Below are 23,838 nucleotides of genomic sequence, written 5' to 3'. Positions count from 1 at the left end.
AGGCTTGGCGTAGCAAAAAGGCTTTTTGGTAGGCTGGAAAATCTGGGAAGTTAACTCCACCTGCTGAGGGGGGACGAATCAATCTGGCAAGGGACATTCTCGATTTTTTATTATGCCAAAGAAAGGAAGACAAGACAGAATTAATTTTCTTTAAAAATTTAGATGGGATGGACACAGGGATATTGGAAATTGTGTAAAGGATTATGGGGGATAACATCATCTTAATAGTATCAAGACGACCCCCCCCAGGACAGATAAAGAGGGTGCCATCTAGCCGTTAAGTCAGAAATTGTTTGAATGCATTTATTTAAACAGAGAGAGACAGTATCTGAGATGGAGGGAGTGATGTGCAACCCCAAGTATTTGATATGTGAGGGGTTCCAGGTGAAATTGGAGGTACTAAAATCAGGTTTAAAGGTGAACTTAGTCAGAGGCAATATCTCACACTTATCGTTATTTAATTTGTAGCCAGAGATTAAGGAATATTTCCGTACTTCTTCCAGAAAAGCCGGAATGGATTCTGTAGGATTGGAGACGAAGAGTAAGATATCATCTGCATAAGCAGCAAGTTTAACATGAGAATCTGCAAATTGAAAGCCATGAATGTTGGGATTTTGTCTAAGTTTGGACAGGAAGGGTTCGAGTGCCAGGTTGAAAAGGAAAGGAGAAAGAGGACAGCCCTGACGAACACCTCTTCCAAGATCAAAGAAGGAGGAAAGCTGACCATTTGCACAAACTGCTGCCCGCGGATGAGAGTACAGCAAGGAGACTAGAGTAATACATTTTGGGCCAAAACCAAACCATTGGAGAGTATGGAAGAGATAAGACCATTCTACTCTATCGAACGCCTTTTCGGCATCCAAGGCGATTGCCGTAAGGAAGTGCTGTGAGCGCGCCGACTTCGAGAGGATATTAAACAGAAGTCTGGTATTATCAGTAATGAAGCGCCCTTTCACAAAACCAGACTGCTCCTTGCCTGAGTTCAGGGAGCAGGTGATCTAGTTGTGCCGCCAAAGCTTTACCAAGAATCTTGTAATCAATATTTACAAGGGAAATAGGTCTGTAATTTTTGCAATACTTAACATCCTTCCCTTCTTTATGTATCAAACAAATATGCGCATCAGAAAAGGACCCCGAGTAACATCCCAAAGCAGTAAACGTGGCTGTGAGATTGTGTAGTTTTGGGAGGAGTAGTTTAGAAAAGTGAAGGTAAAATTCAACAGTAAAACCGTCTGGCCCTGGAGCCTTATTCAGTTTGAGGTGCTGAAGTGCAGTGAGCAACTCCTTCTGAGAAATATCAGATTCTAAGTGTGATAGATCAAGAGGAAAGTGTTCAGGTTTGTGAATGTCGGAAAAGAAATGTGTGAGGGATTGGGAAGTTGGTTGTGCTTCAGAGGAATAGAGATTTTCGTAAAAGAGGGAAAATTCAGTGAGTATATCAGTATCTTTGTGTTTAAGAACAGAATTAGCATCATAAATGGATTCAATGTTAAGTTTGTTGTGTTTGATCTTCAGGTAATTGGCGAGGATCTTCCCAGCCTTATTTCTACCTCCATAAAATTTGGCACTGGATTTCAACAAGTATAACGATGCGTCCTCAGTGGATTTTTCATTGTACTTTATCTTGGCAGCAACAAGAGCAGTCAGACTTTCTTGGGAATGCGAGGTGAAATAGGCGTGTTCCAATCTCTTAATGGTACAAAGGAGCTCCTTAGTATGTTTGCGAGCAATTCTGCATTTGCGTGCCACATAATTGATAATGAAATCACGAGTCGCAGCCTTAAAGGCGTCCCAAATAGTGTGACTCGGAATAGAGGGGGTATCGTTAAATAAAAAGAACTCATCAAAAAAGTCAGTAAAAGAGGCTGTGAATTTGAGGTCCAAGAGAAGGGTGTTATTAAAGCGCCATCTCTTGGGACCAACGACCTTAGGAAGGACATCTATGGTAATCAAAACAGGGGCATGATCCGATAATAAAATAGGGCCAATTTCGGTATTGGTGAGGGACTGAGCGATATTGTGGGAAACAAAGATATAATCAATCCGTGACTGGGAGTGGTGAGAAGGGGAATAAAAAGTGAACTCTCTCAAAGATGGATTGCATAGTCGCCAGGTATCAATAAGCTTATGTTGGGAAATAGCTTGAGTAAAAAGCCGATGAGATTTGTTAGGGATATAAGGAGCCTCAGATTTCCTGTCAACAAACGGGTCCATGGGCTGGTTACAATCACCCGCGAGGATAAAATTGTCATCCATAAATCGGGTAATATGCTGAGAAAGCTCCGTCCAAAAAAGGGGTTCGCCACTTGTAGGAGCATAGATGTTGAGGAGAGAGATTGGAACACCTCTAAGAGAAAGTCTGACATGTGTCCATCTACCATGAGTATCTGATTCTTGAGAAACTATAACAAGGGGGAGAGACCTACGACATTGGATTGCTACACCATTCTGCTTACCATCACATGGCGAATAAAAAACCTCACCCACCCAACCTCTCAAGTTTTGCGGACTCCACATCAGAAAGATGAGTTTCCTGAAGAAATGCTACATCTACATTTAATTTAGCCAGGTGGGACAGAATTCTCTGACGTTTGATTGGAGAGTTAACACCCTTAACATTCCATGAAACTATGTTTAACGATATGGCATACACAGCAACCTAGATGAAACACAATAGATACAGAGTACAAAGAAAGAAGAGAAGAATTCCATGATCTGAAATGAGAAACAAAGAAAAGAGCACTCTCGAGGAATAAAGTAAAGCAGGAAGTATATAAAGATAAGGAAGGCAAAGTGCTGAAAGACAGGAGAAAGATGAAGAGGAATAGGAAAGAAAAGAATAAAAGGCAACGAAATGAGAAGATTGAAAGAAGAGAGATAGACAGAACCAGAGTTAGAAAAATCACTACCCATATATGAACAAGAAATGTGAATCCTTAGAAGAGGAGTACAAACCAAAAAGAGGAAAACAAGAAGAAGACTAGGGAAAAACATACGTATACAAGAAGAAAACGAGAAGGAAACGGGGGAGGATGGAACCACATGGGTGAGGCAGAACATCCAGGGTCAGCCAGGCAGGGAACCGGGAAGACATTATCAGACAAGAGAAAGTTCCTGTGAGGGCGGGGGAGAGAACATATGATTAAATTACGGACATAAGTCAGAAGAAGGGTAATAAGGACAATAAACAACAATGCAAGTCAAAGAGAACAACAACAAGAAATAGAAAAATCCATAAAGAGAAAAAAGGAGCAAAATGCAGCAGTGCTGTAAGAATACAGAAAAAGAGAAAAAACCAACAGCTCAGCCAGGAGCATCTCAACCAGGAGCAGAAGAAGAAGGACCCCTAAAGTCCATGGTTGAAGTCTTATGAGTATTAATAAAGCTCTGCAGACGAACCGGATCCTCGTAGGTAGTGGTTTTGTTGTTATAGGTGACTTTGAAGAGACAAGGATGGAATAAACCATACCTTGCACCCATTAAGCGAAGGTCCTCTCTCATGTTCAAGAAGGCTTTCCGACGGTTTGCTGTAGCCTTTGCATAGTCCTGGGCAAAAAATAAAGAAGAGCCTGTCCATGTCAGGTTTGAGGAGGATTTGGCAGCTGTTAAAACCTTAAGGAGATCAGTATATTCAAAAAAATAGAGAATTACACCTCGCGGCCTCTGGGATGATGAAGAAGAAGTAGAGGGGCGACCAAGTCGATGGGCACGTTGGATATTAAGAGTCGTACCTTCTGGCAGATGAAGCAACTTAGGAAGAAAAGATCTAAAAAAAGCAATCGGATCCGAACCCTCAAGATTTTCCGCCAAGCCGTAAATGCGGAGATCATTCCGCCTATTCCTGTTCTCCAACTCCTCCACCTGTCTCTGGAGAGTGGACACTTGCGAAGCCAGGTGCGGAACTTTGGAGCATGTTTCCTGAATGGATGAGACTGCATGTTCAACAGAAGAAACTCTCGTATCAAGGTGGGACCAGTTATCAGTGAGAGTTTGGAGCTTGACATTAGTTACCTCCATGAAAGGGTGCAAAGCTATGATTTCCTCCAAGAAAGGGCGAAACGATCTTATTTCCTCTAACAAGAGCTCCATTGAAACAGGTGCGGGCTGGTTGGGAGGTGAGGGAGGATCTTTCCTGTGTCTCTTAGTGTTGGCTTTCTCTGGTAGAAGTTGAGAGGATTCCATAGTGGTATCTGACCCAGAAGAAGCAGGAGGATCGTCGGGTTTAGATAAGGCAAAAAAGACTTTGGAGTTTTTCAGAAAGGCAGTAAGGCAGTCTTCGTAGTAGTGTTAGACGAATGCGCCATCCTCGTAAGTCTGCCCATAAAGCGAAGGCAAACAAAAACAACACTATGCAGAGAGCACTGTATGCAGGTAAGAATAGCGTGTAACAAGGAGATGGCCACAGCACAGTCCCAGATAAATTCAGAATAGAGAGGAGAGCTCCAAATAAACGTATTAAATACTTTGCAGATGAAGCACCAGTGCAATTGCTAAACAAGAGCAAGACATGCTCAAAAAATGAGAAAAAATGAGAAACAATGCAGTCATCTCCTACGCTATAACAGTAAGCTGTGTGAGGAGACGTCTGAAGACTCACAAAATGGCGGTCGGGAGAGCAGTGACACGGCAGCAGTGCAAAAGCATTCCCTCCTAAGCTGAAATGCAGAACCCCAAGTCAGAAAGAAGTGTCATATAGGGTCCCAAGGTAACAAAAATGAGTCAGTCAAAAGGTGGAGGTTACAGCAGGGAGAGCTCCGTGCGCTGGCAAGGAAAGTCGGGTCCGCGCTTTATCTCAAAATGGCGGCTGCGACGGCATCCAAGGCCAAGCAACTTACTATGAGGAGGCGCTCCGTCCCCAAGCCGTTTAGCCGCGCTTCAAGCGCCACAGGAGAGTCCAGGGATGTTCCGACGTCAAACCATGTCCGCCGACCAGGAAAATGCAGGCTGCAAACAGTAAGTCTCCCGTTGTCTCTACAGAGCCTTACGTGGGCGCCGCCATCGCCGCCGGGCACCAAGCCACGCCCCAGAAATATTTCTTTTAATCTCAAGGTGCTCTATCAATCACAGCTTCACCTCTCGATCATAAGCAACTGGTGTATTTCACTGTGCCTCTTTATCTTTTATGATCACATTTGATTTGATGTGAAGATAAAGGATAAAGGGGGACAGTGAAATAAGGCAATTGCCTAGGATTACACAATGTAATGATAAAAGGGCATAGAGGTAGAGTCAAATAATGCAATTGCCTAGAAAGACACAATTTGGTTAAGCAAGGAAGCCGGGATTGATGCCAGATTTCCTGGTTTCACAGAGTGCAATTCGGCCACAAGATGGATATTTTCAAATATAAAACAATCATGACCCCTATCTCACAAATGATGATTCCAGTAATAAATGGATAGACGAGTCAGTTATCATGTGCACCTTATATGTCACCTAGATTGTTATCAAACATGAAGCAACAGTATAGTCTCTAGTACAAGATCTACAAGAGAGATTTTTGAATAGTGCACATCTTGAACTGAAGTAGGTCATAGTACTCTCAAATGTGAAGAAAAAGGAGACGGAGGCAGATGTAGAAATAAGTCAATTCTCTGGGATCACACAATTTGGACAAGTCGGAACAATGGGATTGGCCCAGGTTTCCTGATTTCACATTGAGCAATTCTACCATTAGATGCTTTTCTCTGTCTTCTTCACATTTCACCCTAAAGGGGATGATCCCAAACCCTTTTGCCTGGTGATCACACCCTTGGGTAGGTCAAATTAGATTGACAAACTAGAAATTGTATGTAATAGTTCATGAATTTTCCTTTAGAAATGCCTGTAACAACATTTTTTGTCAGTTTTTTATACAAATTGTACTAGAAAATGAATCAATTTACAGCAAGTTTTATGCTTTTTTGTGGTGTGGACACCACTAAACACCCCTCGGAAAAGTCCAGCTCACTCACTAAGCTCACACGTCAAATTTAATGAATTGATCTATGCCTCACCACTTTCAAACTACACCAGCCGCCACTGGTTGCTGGAGTAGGCTTTCATCCCCCTCAACCTGGAACCCAATTTCTCACAACTGCTATAGCCCAAACCTAAAATATTGCAACTTGTATACCGCTCTCTGGGGAACAGTCGCTAATAATAACCAACAGTCATTGATATGGGGTGGGGATTCTACTTATCAGGGCAATCAGCACAGATGTCCTCAGAGGTAGACCAGGCACTGCGAACAGCTTTTACAACATAATGCAGGAACATAAAATATGTGATGTTGGAGATACAAATATCCTCTTGGTAAGGAGGGCACATTTTATTCTGCTATACATAATATGTGGTCTCGGCTGGATTTCTGGCACATTACACTTGACCTGGGCACCTGGGTGATTACAGTACAACATCTGGCCCTCTCCCTCTCGGATTACTCGCCTGTCTTGATGCACTGCCATGCGGAGGACAGTGGAGATTAATCTCGAGCGCCTGGCAGATCACTTATTCTATGAGGAGGAGGGCAAGGCAATACTAGAATATTTTAAGCATAATGTGGGCACAGGGGAACACTGGGGCACCATATGGGACATCTTCAAGGCAACAATAAGGGGGCTCGGCCTAATACATGGAATACGGAGTACAAAGGAGACTCTGACAACATCTAGATAGGCTGGAGGGTGACATTAAGCACTTAGAGGATGAATTGGGTGAACTGAGATTGTACATTTACTGCTGCAGATCAGACAATTGCTCTCAGAATATAACGGTATAACAGAAAGAGAACGGAAATGTCAGGGTAAATATGCCAGAGCCCCCTCCTATGCAGAGAGTGAGCAACAGGGAAGTCACTGGCGATGTTAAAACGCCCATGGGCCACAAACATTACGGAAATGAAAGATAAATAGCTGTCATCACCAGACACCGATCAAATATTAACCACTTTTGCCCTTTATTAAACCGATCTTTATTTCCCCAAAAACACTGGCTACCCAGCCGATATGGCGCATTACCTTGAGGACACTGCTATAGCAAGGCTGGGGCACAAACATAGGGCATTCACCCTGCAACCGTTTGAACTTGCCAAAATACGAGCTACCCTAATGGGCATACAGACTGGTAAGGCCCCAGGAACCAATGGCTTTCCGGATCAATTTTATAAGAGATATAGTAAAATCCTGGCACCCATATTTACCAGAAATATATGAAGACGTTTGTAAGTGGAAAACACCTGCTTCCATCTATGCCGAAGAATACATAATAACTCTCCTAAAACATGGTATATCTCTCCATCAGTGTGCATCCTTTCAGCCGCTCACAAATCAACTGTGATACAAATATTTTACCCACACTTATTGCAAACCATCTCACCTTGCTCTTACCAGACTTGGTTAGAAAGGATCAGTCTGGCTTTGTCCCCGGCTGCACCAAATCCCATAATCTGTGCTCCCTGTTGGCGATGCTTAATGACCTGGATCCTACCACAGGCACCATGGCAGTCTTTCTAGACTGGAGCGACCTCTTCACTATCCTCAAGCGCATGAGACTTCCCAGTCCCTTTGTTGAGTGGATCCAGTTACTGTGTACTGTCCCATCAGCTTGCCTTCGCATTAACAATGCAAAATCTCAGCCCCTGCCAATTACCCAGGGAATTTGCCAGGAGTGCCCGCTATCCCCAATTCTATTTGTCTTAGCCCTCAAGAAGCTTGCTGGGAAAATCCGACATTATAGAGTGTGCACTTTGCTATTGGAACCGTCACATATTAACATTCTTTCATGCGGATGACTTGACACTCTACTTAAGGAACCTGGATAGTAACCTGAACTGGGTGATGCAAGAGTGTGTTTGTTTTGGGCCATTATCTGGAATCAAGATTTATTAAACTGAATTCTGGATCTTCCCACTCACTTTTACGACATAATGATTCACACCTGATTACCAGTTAGTGGTGCAATGACACTGAAACATACCTGGGCATCACAATTGTGACCTACAATCAGTCATTATTGAGAATTATGGGGTAGCAATGTCCCAGATCACTGACCTGGTCACGTGCTGGATCGCCCTTCCACTATCTTGAGTGGGACGGATCAGTCTCGCAAGCATTAATAAACTACCCTGGCTTCCCTACCTCTTCATCAATATTGTCTGCTCCCTAATTTAAAAAAATCCACACACTAAAGATGCAGCTGATACACCTGATGTGAGCGAGTAAACATGGAAAAATAAACTGGGACACATGCTTCCTACCTTTCTACTTAGGTGTCTATGAAGCACCTGATCCTGTATTGTACTCTCTAGGCGCCTAAGCACATTATGCACACTACTGGCTTTCACTCCACCCCTCATGTGGAGCATGCAGCAGTTGAATCAGGCAGTGAAGACCACACTTTCATCATCCCTAATAGGCAAACCGATCACTCAAAATTGCACGTCAAGATCTCCATGGCCGCCTTCAAAATCAGGGCTTGGGAGAGGCTGCAAAAATGAGAGGCATGCAGCATTATCTATTCCCCGAAACTTACCTCACGTAACCACCCACTTTTATGAGCAACACATGCACCTAATGCTTGGTCACAGCTATGCAGGCTGTGGATCACACCATGGGGCGACCTTTACAAAATTAGGAGCTTCCGGTCACTTGCTGAGTGGGGTGACTACCCAACCCCCGCCCAATAGACACATTCCTTTACTTTTATCTGCAGGGAGTGAGTTGGCTCATTGACCCAGAGTTCCCTCAGAACCGAAGTCTATCTTTTACGGGATGTGTGTTGCATGATCTACATTGCAAACGCTTTCAGAGCTTTGCGCAAGCAGTTTGCTAGCCCATCTCTAGCCATGGTAGCTATAGCTCCCACTGTTTAGAGCCTGTATCTCCACAGTAACTGGTCTTAGCCAGGGCAATAGAAGGCACAGTCGGCGGCATACCAGACATCTACTTCCCCACTGGGAACAGCAGAGCAAGCATGATCAGGAGTGATTAGCCGATGGATCTGAACTCAGGAGCCAGGAGTTTTGTTTCAGCAAGCATCATTAACTGCAACACAGAGCAATTATTATGCAGGAATTGTAGCGATTATTTTCCCTCTGGATATATTTATAAATCAGCAGGTAGCGAAGGCTCTGACTGGCCTGCCTATTACATTGGCTAATGCCATTTGATACGAGACATATGTATTTAATAATTTATTTGACTTTCGAAATCAGATGGATTACGTGATGTTTAAAGTGATGACACAAAACTGGTTAATTCAATCAAACACTTTCCCTAGATGGGCTGTTCTAAGGTTTGTCAAGCAACACCTGCGCCTGTCTTTGTTAAACTTGACTCACACTGAAGTTTTGGGCTTAGTTTGGGCTCTTGTATAGTGTTTTGGTAGCTTCAGAGCATTCAAATAAATGAGCCATAAGAAGCCTACTTATGGACCCCACTCCGTTCTTTAAAAACTTCTGTTTCGGACACTCCTCCCGCTGTCACTTGCTCCCTCCTGCGCCCATGTGGCTGCTTGCCCCATACCCCTCCCAGACTCATAGGGTGTTCTTTGATATTTCCCTCCAGCTGCCAGTCGTCGTTTAAACCTGCAACCGTTTTTCAGGTCGAGGACCTAAAGGCTGCGCTTGCGCAGTCTCCGGTCGGAGACTTAATGTCTTTCAGTACGGGGCTTGAACCCGCCTCTCTCCTCCATTGGCTGGCTTCCTAAACGGAGGCCAGCCATTGGAAGAGAAGGGAGTCACTCCAATAAAGCCCCGTCTCTTTCGGATTCGGGGGCGTGTTATTGGCGTTCCTTCGCCCTGTGACGTCACCCGTCACTCAGAACGCCAAAACACGCCCCCGAATCCGAAATGTTCGGAAGCTTGCGGCCGCCATTTTTTTTTCTGCGGCTCAAGCAGGATCCAACGAGGACGCCTCCCTACAGCTTTGCAGCCCAACAGTCGTGTGGAGTCTGACTCGGGTAAGCTCTCCAGAGGTAGGCAGGGCACAGTTGCACGGACCGGAGCAAGATGCTCTCTGATTGTGCCGTATTTCTTGTTAGGTGGGTGCCTTAGAAGCATGCTCTCTGGCCGTCTTCTCGCCTCCCCCCCCTTCCCTCATCACGGTGATTATGAGCCGCAGGACTTAAGGCGTACTATCAGTCAGGACTTAAGGCAGCACTTTCCCTCTTCGCCGTTCTCTTCCCTCTCCCGTCTTCTTGCCCCCCCCGCCCCCCCTTCCCTCGTCACAGTGATTATGAGCCGGAGGCTCTTCTCCATTGGTGACTGCTCGCTACTTTCAGTGCCACTATTTGTATACATTGAGACTGCATGCACAATAACACCACAAATTGTTACAGAAAGTGTGTTGGATAAATTGTTCCTGATTCTGCGGTCATGTATTTAGGTCTCGCATGGTGTACTATCAGTCATGACTTAAGGCAGCGCTTTCCCTCTCTTTGCCGTTCTCTTCCCTCTCCCGTCTTCTCGCCTCCCCCCCCCTTCCCTCGTCACAGTGATTATGAGCCGGAGGCTCTTCTCCATTGGTGAGTGCTCGCTACTTTCGGTGCCACAATTTGTATACATTGAGACCGCATGCACAATAACACCACAAATTGTTACAGAAAGTGTGTTGGATAAATTGTTCCTGATTCTGCTGTCATGTATTTAGGTCTCGAGTGGCGTACTATCAGTCAGCACTTAAGGCAGCGCTTTCCCTCTCTTCGCCGTTCTCTTCCCTCTCCCGTCTTCTCGCCTCCCACCCCCCTCCCCCATCACAGGGATTATGAGCCGGAGGCTTCGGCTGTTCGCTCTGAGGCTCTGAAGGCTTCTCAAGCCTTCTCCCAATGTTCTGCTTTCTGTGAAATGCTGCCTAGTGCCTACAGGCTAACCTCTTCCAAGGCATACATTTTCAATGTATGGCCTTACTTTGTACGCTTTTGTAACCTGCACACATATCACTTTTTCCTTCTGTAATGTACCGATTGCTACCTCTTATATTTTGGTTGCTCGCTATTGTCACTTTTGTCTCATGTAACTTAACGTTTGCTTTTGTAATTTGTTCACTTGTAATTTTTTCCTCATGTATCATTACTGTTCCTATTGCGATTCGCTCTGACACCTTCGGGTAAAGTCCGTGCTATATAAAATCGCTTAAATAAAATAAAATAACAAAATGACCTCGCGAGAGTAGCTTACTGCATAACTAGCCATGTTTTTTTTTTTATGTTCATTTTGACGTAATGCTTTGCTTTTGGTGCCACTTAAACCAGGCCTCTGTGGAATTGCAGCTGGTCACTACCGTTATCTATTGCTCTTATGTTTGTCCTTTGTATGTCGCTGCTGCTCCGGAAATACAACTGTTATTAGTGTGAATGATTATATTGAAGGTCCTGTGGCCAGTTAAACAGTGTGCATGCAGGTCACAACGCCTTCCCCCTGCGTCTCACTGGTCGGGTTACTGCTGCTCCATGGCAACCAAAGAGGCGCGTGCTAGAACCTCGTGCTTTTATACTGAAACCCTGCAGTTTCACTTGCAAGTCACCAAGGGCACGTGCTACTCAACCATGCATCATGAGCACGTGCTACTCAACCATGCACACCCCAGTGCAAGCCCCGCTGCATGACACGGAAGCGCGTGCTGCTCCCCATGCACGTCATACTGCCAGCTTAACTGTTTTCCTTGCACGTTGCTGCCCTGTACCTGACAGTAAAAGCCCTAGCTTTTTGGTTTCAGGAACCTCCCTGTACAGCGTTACTGCTATTGCTGTCATAAAGTGCGAAGGCCTTGTGTTCAGCACTGACTGTGGCGCACCTCCCTGCAGTACTTGTCTTCACTGAGTAAGTGCTTCACAAGACCAGGAAGCCCCTTACCCGCCCCAACGCCCCCCCTCCCGGATAACTTGAGGGCCTGTTTATTCTCACCCCCCCACCCCGTGAACCAGTGTTATACTACATGCCCTTACGCTTTGACTGCACTGTGCACCCTCGTTAGAGGCTCTGGTACCCCGTGCAGCCACCGCTGAGCCTACGGTTCTCTTTGGCCCTGGCTCTCCCATGCTCCTGCCTGCCCCATACCACCAGAAAATAAAAGGGGTCAGCTTTCTTTTAATAACTTTTCCATGTGTATTATGTGCGTTCCCGTACCACATGCATGACGCTCACAGCACACACAAACACTCTATTTCCCACCATTATTCATGTTTACGTGTCCATCAGACCTGAAATAAAGCTTACAATTCCATCCTAATCTTTGGTATGTACTTCTATTGGGGCCGCAGAGCATAAACAAATATAAATCCTATATCCAAACATCTACACAACACTATCCATGCTAGATCGTACATCCTAATGTCCACAGAATATTGGCAAAGTCGTCAGCACTACCAGACGATGCATATTTTTATAGAATTTACGTAGCTCAGTCCCTGCTCCCAGGCAGCAGCAGCACGTTATGTTTACAGAGTCTGCAAAAATGGAATGCATGAACCACTGGGGTGGCTTAAGTCATATAGTGAAGCATGAGAAATAGTTTGCAATTATGCCCAAAATAAACCCCAGCTGTGTGTGTGTGGCTCTGTGTCTGTGTGTGTGGCTCTGTCTGTGTGTGTGTGGTTCTGTCTGTGTGTGTGTGGTTCTGTCTGTGTGTGCGTGGTTCTGTCTGTGTGTGCGTGGTTCTGTCTGTGTGTGTGTGGTTCTGTCTGTGTGTGTGTGGTTCTGTCTGTGTGTGGGTGCATGTGGCTGTGTGTTGCTCTGTGTGGGTGCAAATGCAATAGGTCTCGCATTTGCGAGAGATTAAGCTATTGGCATTGTAAATGACAATGCCATTTATTTAATGATTAAGCTATTGGCAATGTAAATGACAATGCTATTTATTTATGATTTAAAAAAAAGAAAAAAATGTCATGAGCAATGCCAATAGCTCTACCTTTAATAATGCAGACCCCATTGCATTGTAAATGCTTGTTTCTCCTTACTGTCTGCCAGCCAACTGTGGTGACGCAGTTTCCAGTTGTGCTTTAATATTCTACCGCATTAACTGCCATTTGTGAAACACATTTCAACCTTCCTTTCATCCGAACAGACGGCGCTTACCTGTTGTGCCATTTTTGGTACGGGCTATAGGCGAGGGCATGCAATCAGTGAAAGCTAGCCATAATTGTTGTCCAGCATTCCCTGTAAAGACAAGATCACAATACTGGCCAAGAGGGTTCTACGGCGGCAAGCGGCACTGACCTTCCCCTCAACCAGAAAGGAACCCCCATGCCTTTCGCAACAAAGCATTACATCAGTCCCCACCGGTACAGCTGAGCATTCTCCCCCTTTTACAGAGCCGTGTCACAAAAGATTGAAGAGGGCAGGAGCCATCCTTGTGCGGCCACCATTCTACAAATGGTACCGCTATTCTGCAAAACGGTATAAAAGAGTGTATTGGAATTTTCAAAAATGCTCTAGTAAAAAACATTTTAAAAAGACTGCGACAGTAAAGAATTCTAAAAACCATCGTACACATTTTGGACACTGATGGTCAAATGTATAACCTTTTTAAATGTTTTTCAACTCCACTCTATTCAATACCATATAAATACAACCCACATACATCTACTCTATGCCACATAGCCACAATGCACATAAATACAGTCCACACCATGCTATATAATTCTTCTCTCCACACAGTTCCATGTCACACAATTCAACTCCACACATTTACATCCCACACCACATAATTCTACAAACCACATCATTCCACAACACAATTTCACTACATACCACATACATCCAATCCACACGACAGAATTCCACATCATTCCACACCACACCATATAATTCCACAACACATGCCATTCCACATAATTATACTCCATGACAAACCACTCCACATAACGCCTGTACTTAATACCACATAATTACTATCCACATATTTCAACTGCATACCATGCATTGCACCACTAGCGAGGCGGCTGGCGTGGTGCGATGCAGGAGGTGCCTTTTATCAAGCTTATGTGAGTATTCCTAGGAAGTAATGACTCCGATATAAGAGAAGGCGCATTTAGGAAGCACTTTGCCCCGAAAACAATATATTTAAGACAAGCACATCTAAAAATCCCTGTTGGCCTACCGTTCCAAGTATCATCTCCAGAGTGAAAGTTCACCTAGGCGGCTTTTGAGTCCTTTTAATTAGGAAAGGCCCTTAGTCTATGGATACACCATACCATCTGTATAACGTCTAAAGGCTGTTACCAAACCTTTTTCAATTCAATCGTGTAGGCTGTCTACATCTGTCCCAGAGACCTATGACAAAGCAGTACATTCATAGATCCCCTATCACTCACCTGCAAAAGATATACTACAGTGGTCCTGATGAAGGTGGATGAAAGTTGAAATCCCCATCGAAACGTACGTCGACCAGAGTGAATGTTATCCCAGTTGGCAACACATTCACGGATGGTCACGATATATCATCCTTTGTGATCACATCAGTGTGTGCTGTTGAAGGCTGGGTTATGAGTGTATGTATGTGAGTTGTGTGATAGTGAGCATTAGCGTGATAGGTGAGGATTTGAGAGTGGTTTAATCATGGGGAAATGGTAATGATTTCTATGTACATGTAAAATGTAATTAAAACAAAGGAAGCAGAGAATACATTTATTTGAATTGTCTGCGCTAGTAAAATGTTTGGTGATTTCATGTTTTTAATATTTGTATAATGAAAGGATATATTTTTTTGATATGTTTCTAATTGTAAAAAAGAAAAAAATGAATTAATAAAAAAGTACTAAATGGACTAGAATTTGAATTAAAGACTGAATGAGCAAGTATGGCAGAGGTTGGCCTAATGAGCTTATTTGAGCCCATGGAAAAGAAATTTAGGTCAGTGGGAGATTGTCAATTTATTGGATAGACGAAATTACCACACTGAAGTTCATGCTCGCTTGCGTCATTGCACTAGATCCTAGGGTGGCCCTGCTTGACTGGACCGAGTAAATTATCATCACTCTTAAGAAACTTCTCGCGCTAGCATTACCGCAGGTAAAATACTTAGCTGCCTGCTACTGGAGCAGGGGTAGTGTCCCACAATACAACGGCTAAACGCACTGATTTACTACAACTTCAACTATATGAAGAATTCCTGCCCCAGAGATATACTAGGCCCACTTAAACTCTGCCTCTTCAAACATTAAGATGAGGACGAGGGGACACGTAGGAGCATTGCCCGAGCACAATATTGGTGAATGGGCTGTCTTAAACAGGATGTATACTGTCAAAAGAATATGCATTAATGCATGGGCGAGGCGGTAGAACGGGTACTCCAGGCAGAGTTTGTTTGCTTCTTTAAACGCTACACGTGTTCCGCTTAGTAGTTTTGTTACTTGCCATCAAGTGTTTCTTTTTCCTGCTACCAGTGACGACATGTGCTGCCTGTGCTCCGCAGGATGCTTAGTGTGCTCACTGTTTCTCCCCGCATTATTTTTCCACAGGCATCTTGTTGGCTGTGATTTGCCTTCTGGTTGAGCCTTAGTTTGTTATGAAGCATACTTTTCTTTGAATTATATGTAAAACAATTTAAAAAATGAATGATATGTAGAGTACAAGTGTGGGGAGAAATAAGTCAACAGTACTTGAAATGGAATAAAGGACCGTATTAATGTCCACAAATCACGGTTACAAAAATATCTGGGTAATCAATGCCAAATGTGAGTTTGCAGCACAATATGGCTGGGTCCAAATTGGGATTGCAAGATGAGCAAAAAAAACAATAGATTTAACCTAGATCTGTAACTGGGGGTAAATGTTGGACAATGTTCAGCATTCTGTCCATCATCTTTTTATGTTGCTGAACACAACAAAATGGCAGTGAGCTAGGTGGTAAACCAGCTATGCTCCACGTGAGGACAGTCTAAAACAAATAAAGACAGAAAGCAAGGATATGAGTTACAAAAAAAGACAATGGGTGGAATGCACTCCTAGGGAAGCTTTCATTAGGTCTTTGCATCCATACTGCTGTGCAGTTTGGTAGCCTTGACCTACTAATGTATGTGGGTACTTCTGGGAACCTTCTCCTCATTGAAGTCAGGAAGCGGAAGAATGATGGGTAGGTAAGTAGGGTTTTTTGATCATACAAGGTCCCAAGAGACAGGGGTAGTGCTTGTGTGAAAACAAATGTGTGCTAACTGAACTCCAGATATACATAAACAATAACAGAATTGTCTTGTGTTGGGCACGCACGAGTTAACAGAAGAGTGCTTTGAAATTAAACAATATAAAGTCCCTACTAAAAGGACACTATGCAAATAATGGCTAATTGCAACAATTGTGTCTTTTTCAGCTTGCAAAAATGTGTTGGGTGAAACAAAACTGACAATCTTAACATTTGCGGTGAATAAAAAGTAGTCTTGAACGAACAATTCCATAAATTCACGCCTGTAATCCAGATTTCAGTCCATCTAATTCTGCATGCAATCCTAATGGCCAAAGTTGAAGTGCTCTGTACAAGAACTATCAACAACTGCTCAATGTCTGGTGGCAGCGTCCTGGCTTTGTGCCAGCCAGCACGAATTACATACACTAATGGCGAGGAAAAAAGAGGGGTAACTACCGCTTAGTACTTCAGTTCGTGGCACAAAACGTGTACAGCTAGATCGAAGATGTTTAACATAAGAATACAATACTTAAAAACAATTGAAAATAGTTTTTCCAATACGGAAATGACATATTCAAAACAACCGAAATTTTAAGTGAGACTCATTACTGGTTCAAGAAAACATTCACACATATCCCCTGACTTAAAATCCCTGGAATGGCTGCCTATTGAAGCCAGAATACAGCTGAAAATTGCCATCATGACACACTCGGCCGTACACCACAAGTCACCCAACTACCTCAATCAGAAGTTGACTATATCAGGAGGTTCGAGATCCAATAGAAGTACAAAAAATCTACTCCTGAAACCTCGTAGATTCCGGAAGGAAAAAACATACAAACTCTCCTTCTCGGGAATGGCACCCAGGATCTGGAATGCACTCCCTCCTGAAACTAGGCTTATCTCCTCCACTGCATTGTTCAAGAAAGAGGTAAAAGCCATCCTTATGGCCAAGTTCACCTGAACTCTTTTGTTGCTGGATCAGAGACTCTGCACCGCTTTTGTATCAATTGGATACATGATTGTTTATTGTTATTATATTTTTACATGATTGCGATCCTATTATACTACTCACTTCTACTGACTACTATATTGTACCCAATAGCTTGTTTAACCACCCTCTTGATGCCCCTACCCCGTATTTTTTCTGTAATTTTTAAGAAAGAGGTATAAGCCATCCTTATAGCCAGAGTTCACCTGAACTCTATTGTTGCTGGATCAAAGACTTTGCACCGTTTTTGTACTATTGGTTACCTGACTGTTTTCTTTGGTATTATATCTTTACATGACTGCTATCCTATTATGCTATTCACTTATTACTGACTACTATATTGTACCCAATAATCTGTTTAATCACCCTCCTGTTTCAGTAAAGCGCTCTGATATCTGCAAAGATCTTGGTCGCTCTATATAAAACTTTAAAATAAATAAATATAGACCCCATTTTCATTTAACCTCAAATCATTAGTTTTACGATTATGTAATCTAGTTCAAGTGTGTTTACGTGCTAATGTAGATGTTTTTTATCCATTTAAAAGAATGTATATTGATGCCTTAGAAACCCAAGCCTGCACTTCTTCTGTCAGCTTTATTGGCTCTATTTAAAAAATAAAACACACTATTGCTGAAAGAGAGCCTGAAGCCTAAAGCACTGGTTGAACCGCTCCGGTCTTTTCTCCCAGCACGTATATGTAGATAGCTGGAAATCGACGTGCAACAGTACAAAGGAAACAGTAGGAGACGGGAGTTTCTATCATTTGTTTCTGACGTACATAGAATCCGAGCCTCCTGCATACTGTTAAAAGGCTGGGGAGGGGCTAGTGCACCTAGTGACATCAAACACCAAGGCTGGTAAATGAAGGATTTTCAACAGACCCTGTGTGTTCAAACATTAACTCAAGTAGACATAGGGACAAAAATGTTTCAATACGCAGGCAGAAGTGAGTGAATCTTCTCCATTGCCGCTACAAACATCACATTAATAAGGCGGCGCACTTACACAATAATTGATTGATGTGAAATGTACATGTTTCGCTGTTCATTAGCCTGCTCATCGAATGTTATGGTAGTTCAACTCTTTAGCACAAAAGGAACTGGGCAGAAAACAACTTAACTCAAATGTTGTGAAGTGAGAGATGCACTAAAAAAGCAAACTACTCCCCAACATGTACATACGTCCACACCTGTGGCCAAGTGAAAAACAATTGCAAATAAAGGCTGTATCTAGATCCTCCCAGTATGGGCAATTTAGGATCGAAGGCCCAGCAAGATCAAGAAATCTTCAAGGATCACAGTTTGGGAAAGTTGGGAAGCCATGATTATAACGCAGGTCTCCAACTCTAGAGCAAATAGCGGCTAATTACAATAATTGTGTGTAGCAAAAAACGATTTGAGCGAAATAAAACTGACCTCTTTCATACATTTGCGATGAATAAAATGTGGTCTTGAACTAACACTTACAATTCCATGAATTCATGTCGTAATCCAGATTTCAGTCCATCTAATTCTGCATGCAATCCAAATGGTCAACATTGAAGTGCGCTGTACAAGAACTATTAACTAGATCACTCAGAGAAGTATTTCAACAGATGCTGCATTATAACACCACACAACAGCAGGTTGCATAACCAACACATAAAAGCACTTGATCACTTTATTGATAGAATAGGGTCTATGTTTAAATGTATGCAAAGCAAATCTGCTTTGACAATTAAATATGATAGCGACAGCAGTGTACAATAAACTCACACAGTCAGATAATTAAATATTTGCAATTCTAGCTAATATAAAATTAAAAAAGGTTGCATGTTCCCCAAACAGCCTGACATAAACACAGCAAGGTAGATGGCCCCTGGAGCGAGTCCACTTTTGCACTGGAAACACAGCCCCAAGCCATTTCTGCATTACACACTTGCATAGCACTGAATCTGTACTATATTAAGAGTGATTTTTCGAAATTTTTAAATACGTTGATTAAAGGCTAAGAGCAATAATAATAAAAAAAATACAGAAATGAAGAAAAAACAAATAAATGCTTTGAAAATATGAATCTATGTTCTGCTAGTAAAAATGCATGAAATGCAATAATCTGCATAGTGCAAAGTTATAGTCCAGGGGTGGCATCAAAAATGCTTGAGCTGGTTGCCATGTGTGACTCAACGACAAGATGTGTATCATACAACCTTCCTGTATACCCAATAAGCAAGTTGCGAGTGGAAGAGCTACATTTACCACCTAGTTGAAGAACGCACTCTTTGGAAAACACTCATACAGCTTCTGTTGGAATGAGTCACGGGGATAGACTGAGGATGTGACTTCGAGTACCAAGCTATCCAGGACGCATGGTTCTACAGAGGCTCTGCCATTACAAATGATGATAATGGTTTGTTTCGAGGCTGCTTAGCCAACATTTCCTTGTTTTGGCTGGACAGAAATGCTTTAAATAAAAAAAAACTGAAAATGAAGGCCCTACCGGAAAAATAATGATCATCACCACCAGGATTCTTAATTTCTCTTTTATCTGAGGAAGCCCCCAGCAGCTTTACAGATGTTGTATTCGCTGATGTTTTTGTATCAGTTATGGATGCCGCTTCCAGATCCCAAAGTAAAGAGTCACAGAGGAAGGCCCAACCCCTGCACTGGCACTCTAGAATCCCAGACACAGACATCACCGCTCGAGAATGAATAGGTTCGTTTTTTCAGAGATCTATGAAGTCTTTAACATTAAACAACAGGTAAGGCAGGATATTGTTTTAATTCAGTAAGAAATGTCAGATATTCGTTTTTTAAAAAGAGTAATAAACATTAATCCCAATGATCACCAACATCGGGATTAATATGTTACTAAATGATCCATGAACTACAAGCTTTATTTGCCAAATTCAACATTCAAGTACTTGATGAGATGAAAGCCAGTGTTTCTATAGTCCGGTTGTATCAGTAGTCTGCCCAGCATCTGAGTAAGGGCTTCACCCAGTAACTGTTGACCCTGTAATTACATTTCATATGAATACAGCAAGACAGTGCTACTAGGCTCAAAAGATGGGTTTCCTGGGCAGATCTCCAAAGAAGTGTCTCTGTAAAATAAATATTTTTGACAAACAAGATGAAATTATGCTCTACAAATACGACATCCATTCTAATATCTGCACATGACAAACATGATACAGGTAACAGACTCTCACCACCATCCACTTATGGTAGCTAGGGTGATATTTGTGAAGAATATAGTTTCGCCTTTTGTGTCTTCACATGAATACTTTAAGTGCTGTTAGAAATCATTTTCCAGCTCATGACAGTGAGAACAGATAACCCACCAAGTATGATACACCTTTAAAGTGGGTATTAATCAGAAGTTTTCATGATCACTCTAAGTGAGCAATCCTTAGCACAGGAAGCCTGGTTTAAGAATTGACATATTCCTTGGCAAAGGAGTGTTAGCAATTAATAAAAAATTCAACTACATTTGAAGGAAAATATATTGTAGGACTTTAGGAGGTTTACAAAAGGCCCCAAAAATGTCTGCACTGAAAAGCAGCACGTTAAATTGACGTTTACCGATTCTAGAGGGATACATATGGATAGCTCAACATATGAATACAAAATAAAACACTTTATTGCTATGATGCATATACAAGTCAAACATGGGAATCAAGGCATCATGTGGTCACTATCTAACCCCTAGTGATGTATGGGGGTACCGTCCGTAGTGACATATCACCAGCACAAGAACTTTAGTTTCCAGTGCTTCGTAACAAGCATTGCTCCCCACACTGGTCTTCTATCAAGTGGATCGTTTCTGACCTAAAGAGTTCGGAGTGATATCACAGCAGCCTTGGGGTCATTTTCGCACCTCAAAGTTTAAGTGAGTGTCGTTAGCACATCAGCTTCTTCATCCATCTCGATGTTACCCTGAGCATAATATATTTTATCTGATCTTTGCAACCTAAATACATACAGGCGCATTTAGATATAAAAAGATTAAAAGTAGTCTCAATCTAAAATAGGTATTCCTGTGTTGAAAAAGGCAGGAAAAAGCACAGAAATTCAAACTTCAAAAAGAAGGAAAAGAATTTAACAAGCTGAGGTATGAACAAGGAAGAAGCAATAATCTGCACACTGGTTGAAATACAGTACATATTTCAAAACCCAGCTTACTGTTGGGAGGTTTCTCATATCATTTTGTCCCATAATAGAGCTGAACAGAGAGGCCAATACACAGGACAGACACGAAGAACAGGACTGTGAGATGTAAACTGAAAAGCAAGTAAGAGAGGAGACCATTCACCAGCATGGAACAAGAAATGATGAAGAGCCGGGTAATGTTGCTGCCATGCTTCATAACGGCAGACATGATTAGCCCATTCACAGCCTGGCTAACTACAATCACAACTAGCCACACAGAGAAGCCTTCGAAGAACTCACGGCTCTGGCCACTCGTCATGTGCATCACCAGGTTCATTGCGATTCCAAAAGAGTAAAGGAAAATGTTCTGCAAGTTGAGGGGCAGCGGCTGAGTCTTCAGAATGAGCTCTGTGTAAACAGCTGACAGCCCAGATATCAAACAGTAAAGGAGCATCATCCCCAAGCCAGGCAGGGTTATGTGGAGCTGGCTCTCTGGAGCGGGATTTTGTTGGTCCTGCATACCTCCATATGTGTACATTATACCAGCAATCATGAGCAAACACAGTGCCATCCATTTGCGGAGAGAAAGTCTTTGGTGCAGGAAGATGCTGTAGAAGAAGGCAGTGCTGCCAATCTTCAAGTTGCTCAACACTTGATAGGTGCTGGGGTCCATAAAGTGCTGCATGTGGACGACCAAGTTATTGTTTGCACCATAGAGCAAAGCAGAAATTGCGAAAGGAGCAGCAAGGTGCCAGGATAGTGAGACTGCGGGAGACCTCTGGTCCCAGATCAGCAAAAGCACAAGTGAAGTGAGAAGCTTCACCAATTCTATGAACAGCACCACAGAGGAGGAACTGAAGGGAATTTCTCCATCAACTTTGCATAGGTTTATGAGTGGGGCATGGGAGCCATAAATCACAACAGACAACATAAGCATAAACACCCAGAGAACTCTACGTAAGCTGTGACCCACTGAGCGGGGCGGGGAGCTATCGGAATCAACATGGTCAATTACAATCATTTTTAAAGAAACTGAGGCAAATCAAGCTGCCTTATCTTTTCATTTAAGATCTAAGCCTTAAAGTCAGCTTCCAGCAAGTTCTCTACATAATTTATTAAGCTGAGTAAGAAAAGAACAGCACATTTTATTGCAAATTCAGACCTGTGGTACAATACGCTTTGTTTTGTAAGCATGCAGACAGTTGTGATAATTCTCGGCCAAACTTAATACAGTCAGTCCTAAACCTTAAAGACTTCAAACTGAAGACCTTGAAATTCGACCCAAAACTTCAATGCTACAATAACGGAAAGGCACCAAACCACTTGGCCAGTACAGAGCAGGAGGGATTCTTATTTGCAGCTTCTTACAGAACCATATTCTCATGAAACTAGGCGACAGAAGTTATGTTCCCAAACAAAAACACTGAAGCATAGACGTCATAGCATTGAGAAGCAGAGTGCAAACCTGGCTGAAGTAGACCCACAATCACCTGTTTCGCAATTCAGAGCTACTTGAGAATTTAAGAAAAAGCATCAACAACTTGACCTTTGGAAACCAGTTAAAGTAATGTACACTTTCTATTATGAGAGATTCCTGCTGAAATAAATCCAACTTGTTCTTTATACATCAACTATTAAAATAGTACAACTATATCTTAAGAGTCTTCAGGTAAGAAAAGGAAATGAAAAGGCTCCTTAGTTCCAGTTTTGACCCCCAAACTAAGTGTCCTAAATCATAGTGTGTGAGCAGACCGGCTGAGTTATTAAACATCTTTCCAAGTCAACAGTAAAACAGCATATCATTCTCTCATTAAGAAGGTGTGCACATATTTCACTGTGCTGATTGTTTAAGGTTTGCAGCATGAGAGCTGCAATATCTGGGGTGCTTTGCTAGTCTGGCCGCCCTTTCTTGAAAGAGCTAAGGTAATCACGGATAGTTTGCTCGACGTTTGGAACAGCATAGTTCTGAGCTGCATAGATCCCGGTGCAGGCACCAATAGCAAAACCTAGGACAGCTGAGGCACGGAGCTTGGCCACCACATACCCCGCGAGGAAGCCCTTCAGAAATGGAGAACTTAGCAACGAGCCTTCCTGCAAAGAAAAGAAAACAGAAAGAGTCAGATTACTATCACATAACACGTTCTCAATAAAGAAAAGAATTAAGTATTTTGAAGATCTGGTATCTAGCATTTTGTTCTAGGTTTCATGCGAAAGTGGCATGAGCTTATCACTCAAACTGTGCACCTTTAAAGGGGAAAGAAGATTGAACATGCAGTTCTTCCCGACTAAGGGGCCTATTAGGATGGCGGACAGACCGGCGTCCGTCCGCCATCCCCGAGGTGGAGGGACCGTCCGCAGGGGCAGCGGCGGTCACTCCGGTGCAATTAGGATGTGACCGCCACCCTGGTGGTCACATTCTGTATTTTTAACTTTGCGGCAGGTGCTGCTTGAAGCAGCACCTGCCGCAAGGTTAAAAATGCATGTTTTACATTTACATGCACAAAGCGGCAGGCACCGCTTTGTGCCTGCCGCTTTGTGCATGTAAATTCTGGGGGTACCATAGGTACCCCCCATGTGCACCCCGATACCCTGGGGGCTCGCAATGGGCCCCCAAACA

The 23,838-nt window shown here is 42.9% G+C and overlaps 2 protein-coding genes across 2 annotated transcripts in view; both read right to left on the bottom strand.

The window, feature by feature from the left end:
- Positions 1-18,732: 18,732 nt before the first annotated feature.
- Positions 18,733-23,838, bottom strand: part of LOC144769374 (SLC35A4 upstream open reading frame protein) — a 50,773-nt gene continuing 45,667 nt past the window's right edge. Inside the window, exon 3 of the mRNA XM_078653430.1 lies at positions 18,733-23,312. Coding sequence (XP_078509556.1) covers positions 23,112-23,312 — 201 coding nt within the window. The 3' untranslated portion in view covers positions 18,733-23,111. The remainder of the gene's footprint in view (positions 23,313-23,838) is intronic.
- SLC35A4 (solute carrier family 35 member A4) lies at positions 21,274-22,242 on the bottom strand. Its single transcript, XM_078653429.1, has one exon. It carries the CDS (start codon positions 22,240-22,242, stop codon positions 21,274-21,276), a length of 969 nt encoding a protein of 322 aa, XP_078509555.1.

This window comes from Lissotriton helveticus, chromosome 7 (assembly GCF_964261635.1).
Source record: "Lissotriton helveticus chromosome 7, aLisHel1.1, whole genome shotgun sequence".
Classification (NCBI taxonomy): Eukaryota; Metazoa; Chordata; class Amphibia; order Caudata; family Salamandridae; genus Lissotriton; species Lissotriton helveticus.
The sequence above is the reverse complement of the archived record's forward strand: the minus strand, read 5'-3'. Positions and strand labels throughout refer to the sequence as shown.